At 37.5% G+C, this 5,281-nt stretch overlaps 1 protein-coding gene across 1 annotated transcript; it reads left to right on the top strand.

Annotated features, from left to right (window-relative positions):
• The first annotated feature begins 428 nt into the window (after positions 1–428).
• LOC102582887 (uncharacterized protein At4g26450) lies at positions 429–5,062 on the top strand. Its single transcript, XM_006352506.2, has 4 exons — positions 429–3,067; positions 3,307–3,508; positions 3,687–3,741; positions 4,186–5,062. Exons 1-4 carry the CDS (start codon positions 1,194–1,196, stop codon positions 4,236–4,238), a joined length of 2,184 nt encoding a protein of 727 aa, XP_006352568.1. The 5' UTR covers positions 429–1,193; the 3' UTR covers positions 4,239–5,062.
• The last annotated feature ends 219 nt before the right edge of the window (positions 5,063–5,281 follow it).

Here is a 5,281-nt window from a genome sequence, read left to right as displayed (position 1 = left end):
TTTTTTGCGATTTTCAAATTTTGATACGGTTGTTCTAAAATTCGGGTTAGACTCATTTCCCACTCAATTTGACCCCCTGAATAAGAATATGAAGTCGAATTTACGAAATCATGCACGGATTTTGAGATATATGGAAATTACAATTATAGGTGTTTCCGAAGCACATTTTCGGACATTTTTGGGGTCGTTTCAATTATGGTATAAAATTATTTATTAGTGAGATAAATATAATTATTTCAAACTATGGAGAAGATCAATAAATATGATAGAAATATTTGTATAATTAAATAGTTTCTCTCAAAATAAAAACAAAAAAATTAGCTTAAATGGAGCTAAAAAAATCCCATTAATTTTCTTCTTTGTTTTCCAAAAAATCTTATGGTCTATATTTTCTTGACACTATAAGTCCATAACAAATTAACAATATCTCTTATGGTCCCATATCTTTAACACTATAACAATATCAACCAATCACATTTCTCTCGTAAAAAAATCATCCCAAAATGCATAAATTGGACTCCCTTTAGCTCCATTTTCCCTTCTATTGCTTTCGATAGTCCAATCTACAAGACTTGTGAATGACTCAAATCCCAGTACAGCTCGAATTTCATTGAGCAGATCAGAATTTACAAATTGAAAAAGCATAATCTGTGTTAAATTTGGTGGATTTCTATGTAAATTTATGTGTAGAGTAGTTTCATTGATGGAAATGTGGAGGAGGAAGAGGAGTGGTGCGATTAATGATGATTTGAAATGGATCTGAAACCCTAAAACTCGAGAATTACCAGTTGATTTGTTTTCTAAAAAGAGGTAAAAGATTGATGCTGAATTTTTTATTGTTCGGCTTATTAGATCTGTTGAGATGAAATGAATTTTGGATTAGTGTGTGTTTGATTTTAGGGTTTATTAATGAACCATGAATTTGGAAGAATGATTAGCTTTGTGAAAAACGGTTTTTTATAGATACTGCAATTGGTGTTTAGCTTGAAATTTCATGTGGGAGTTATTCGGACTATTGTTATTGTTTGTCAATAGGGGAGGTGTTTTTTTTGGAGAAATTAGTATTTCAGTAGCCAAACTGTGTTAAGTATTGATTGTATTGGTGAAGAATTGAACCATTGAGAACTTTTTTCTGGATTTGGGAAAGTCAGAAACCTCTTTTTGTAGAAGTTAGAGTGTCTATTCTTTTTAAAATGCATGCTAGGCATCGGAGTCCGGTAGGTGGGTATAAGTCTAGTTCAATGGGAATGGGTGGTGTGGCTACTGCCTCGCGGGTTTCACCAGATGGATCAGGGAGAGGTCGTGGATTGCATAATTCGGAGTACAGAAACTATAACCGAGGTGGATTTGGGCGGGGACAGTCGAGGCAGTTTGGATTTCAGCAGCCTTCGCATGGGAACGACATTTTCATGGAAGCTGGACGGTTAGCAGCTGAGTATCTTGTTTCCAAGGGGTTGCTACCACCGAATGCTCTTTCAGGGAAATTGCCAAATGGTAGCTTAAAGAGCCCAGTTGGGAATTTTCAGGGATTTAAGCAACAAGATATTGATGAAGGTCAGACATCAACTCTTTCACGTATGGAGAGTGATGTTGGTCCTGGTAGGAGAAGGTTTTCTGATGAATATGAACCAGTGGGTTCAAGAAATTATATGAGAGGAAGGAGAAGAAATGAGTCCTTTCGAAGTTACAGCTCTGAGTTCAATCGAGAATTGCAAAGGACTGGGTCGTTAGATAGAGCCAGGGCCTACCCCGATGTGAATGGTCAAGATGAAGCTTTCCCACGTGATAGAGATGAACAGCAAGTGGCTAAAGATAGTAGTGTGATGCTACCTAGTTCCCTTCCTGGTAAACAAAATCCAGATATAGAGAGTGCGGAGGAGTCGATGTGCTGTGATCCAAAACCTGCCCTGGGAGATTCAGGTAAAGAGACAGGTCCCATCAACACTGGAAATGATCTCCCATCAGATGGTGAACCTGAACCAAAGAAGTCTGCAGACATTGGAATGTTGGAAGAAAAAGCTGATCCTGTTAATCTTGCCAACAGTACTGATGGGTTGGAGAAAATAGGTGTTAACGAGGATATAGAAGTCAAGTTGTTCAGCCAAGAACATAACCAGACCAGCATGACTGATAATGATTTACTTAGCTTATGCAGGTTTGAGAAGGTTCCGACGAGAACACGTTCTTCATTGGCAAACAGAGGTTTGAAGGTTTGTCATGATTCTGAAGATGAGGATGCTCATGAGAGTGATATCCCTAAAGAAACTGAAGTCTATTCCCAAGAAGACATCCCTGTGGATGCTTCCCCTGGTGTCATTTTATCAGATCAAAACCGTGATGCGAAAAGCCTTGATTCTGACCAACTGAAACCGCAGTCCACCGAGGAAGAGCCATGTCTTACTTATGCCAATAAGCAGTTAAATGAGACAAGCTCTTCATCCTTTCCTGGAAGTAAGTTAATGAGGGAGGAAGAGAAAATAGAGGGACTAACTGAAATTGAAACTTGCAGTGCTATAGACATGGGAAGAGGTCAGAAACGAGAACTGGATGACAATGATGATTGTAAGGGAGGAGGAACTAAGAGACCTAGAGAATTGGCTTCATTAACAAGTACTTTCTCAGATGTCTTTCTGTACCATTCTAATTCAATGGAAAAGCAACAGATTTCACAGGAACCTAGGAGATCACATAGCGAGCCGTTAATATTTCCATCTGAGGAGAAGAGATTGGTAGACATTTCTATGATACCCGAGGGCGATGCGAGGCTGGGCAGTGACTTCACGGAAAAACAACTTTTGCCCAGTTCCTTTAAGGCTTTTGATCTCAATCTTATGGAAGCTTCTGATGTGAATGAGAACCATGATGCTGATCCTGTTCATATCTTCCCGTTGATTACTGAAGGTGTAAAACAAGAAGCACCAGTTGATATTCATCTGACCATGAGTAGTAACTCTGATATAACAAGTAACTATGCTAAATCTAGCTTTGATGGGAGAGATGTTGAAGTGATTGATTTGGAAAATGATTCTGAACAAGAAGAGAAGGCTTTCAATAACCCTGAGAGAAAGTAAGTTTACACCTCTAATTTACTTGTCCTTTTACATCACTTTTTCTTTTGCGTAAGTTTCATTTTGTTGAATTGATTACTGATTTCATCTTCGTGTTGATTTAGCTGATTTATAGAGTTTGTATTATTAGGATTATTGTTAACTTTTTTTAACAAACGTTTTCCATAAAATGGTTGTACGTGATCTGCTTTGCTTTGCTTGCATCAGTTCTTTTCTAATTGTTGAATGTCTTAAACAGGTCTGAAGTTGTATTCACTGGAACAGATAGCTTTTCTGATAATGCACATAGTACCAACAATATACCCCACGCTCAGGATGGTTATGGACTTATGATTTCAGAATTACTTGGGAATGATATAGCAAACTGTCCTCCTTTACCAGCAGATATGGATTCTTTGCACAATGATATGGGCCTCCATAATGGACTCCATAATGGAGAGGTACTAGTGCCACAGTTCTCATAGGGAATCTTTGCAGTGATATTTGTAATGCATTTAATAAGTCCATTTACTACTGTTCTTCTCTGTTTCACTTACAATTTAATATGTTAACCTCCTGTTGAATGTTTTGAAAACACCTATTTGTATATTTTCTTAATTATTTTTCTTTTTCCTTCAGGGCATGCTTGGTGACGATGATTCAATATATATGTCCTTGGGAGAAATTCCGATAAGTATGCTAAAGATCTTCTTAGCAACACTTTTTGATCTGAACTTAGTTACTGAGTTGTCTCTGAATGCAATGCCCTCTGTGTGTGTGTGCATCTGTCTATGCATTAATGCAGTCACCATTCATTTGATTCGGAGTATGTATATTATGAAATCATGTTCCTTTAATCTATTTTAAAAAAATGAAACCATGTTCCTTTGATAAAGATAGCCCATTACGTTAATTTCATTATGTTGATCAAGTGGCTTGCCGTACTTATCAGGGATTCATTCTTTGAGATACTATTGTACTTTTTCTTACCAGCAGATTCACGTTCTGCTACTTGGCTATAAGCACATACAAAAATGTCTGCACTTTTCTGCTCATCTCTTTTGATGGATGAGAATTAAGATACTAGGTGTCTGAGGTCTTCTTTCTTCTCTGATCATTCTGAATGTATTTGCTGTAGGTTTTCTGTCACCCTGGGAGCAGCCGGCACAAGAATTTGGAAAGCCATTTTGAGGTGCTACGATCCAGGTTTTCTTGAAATGTATTTATTTTGATAACCAAGAAATCCCAAGGTTCAGTGGCGCATGGTTCGAAACTCAGGTGGATAATGGGTTGCTCTCTACTCTTCTCCACTTAAATTCTAGGCTTTTGTCTGTGGCAAGTTTTGAACCCGTGATGTGTGCCTAACCCACACATCACGCACTGCTCTGTTACCACTATATCAAAGTCCTGGGGCTGATGTATTATCACAATGTTTTCTTTATGCCTACTGTCAGTTCTCAAAACTAGCTCTTTAGTAGTGCAACTTTGTAACTTTGTATGCCTTGTGCAAAATCTTGCTTGTTTCTAGATGATGATGTATTTCTTCCCCCCTCCCTATCCCTCTTGTTTGAAGTTAGGCAGCAGTGTGTTTTTTTTGTAACTCATTTCTGTTTCACCTCTTGTTTGAATTGGAAAAAGGGTTACTACCTCCTTGCGGGATTGAAAAGCTAAACTGGAAGATTTATAGCAGTGCTTTGGCATACAATAACTTGGTTCAGTTGATGGAAACTTTTGAGAAACCAAATTGAAGCCTATCTCTGTCAGACAAAAATTGTAACCATAAAACAACTGTGTGGTTTAGTTGTTTTTAATTTAAACCAAAACTACAACAATTATTCTGCTCCTTCAAACCTGTTGGCTGTTGAAGTATACATAGAGTTAACAAAAAGGGTCTGTACTCTGTACTTTGTATTGTAACCTGTGGTTGTGCCACACCTTTGTTTTCTTCTTTTTAACCTCTTATGTCCTTTATGCTTCTTGACAAATAAAACCTCCACTCATTGAAATTTGATCAAGCTAGAATCTTTAAATCTTGGACTCGTGTATGTACATGCAAACATCATCACATGTTCCTCAGAACATTTTATCCTGTTGATTATGCATACTTGCTTGTTTGGTGAGTCAAATTTGTATGAGCAAATCTTTGGGATTTTATTGGTCATTGAATCACATAGATCTTTGACTGAAAAGCCTCCTCTTCTTTTTTGTTTCTGTTCTTTTTTGCTGCTGCAGCC

The sequence above is a fragment of the Solanum tuberosum genome, unplaced genomic scaffold (assembly GCF_000226075.1).
Source record: "Solanum tuberosum cultivar DM 1-3 516 R44 unplaced genomic scaffold, SolTub_3.0 scf00149, whole genome shotgun sequence".
Classification (NCBI taxonomy): Eukaryota; Viridiplantae; Streptophyta; class Magnoliopsida; order Solanales; family Solanaceae; genus Solanum; species Solanum tuberosum.
The sequence above is the reverse complement of the archived record's forward strand: the minus strand, read 5'-3'. Positions and strand labels throughout refer to the sequence as shown.

Bases quoted from the DNA above. Each gene is read 5' to 3' on its own strand.
- LOC102582887 (XM_006352506.2), top strand. From the start codon at position 1,194: ATGCATGCTAGGCATCGGAGTCCGGTAGGTGGGTATAAGTCTAGTTCA. The intron at 3,068-3,306 runs GTAAGTTTACAC...TGTCTTAAACAG, and splicing joins TTCAATAACCCTGAGAGAAA to GTCTGAAGTTGTATTCACTG. The intron at 3,742-4,185 runs GTATGCTAAAGA...TATTTGCTGTAG, and splicing joins CTTGGGAGAAATTCCGATAA to GTTTTCTGTCACCCTGGGAG.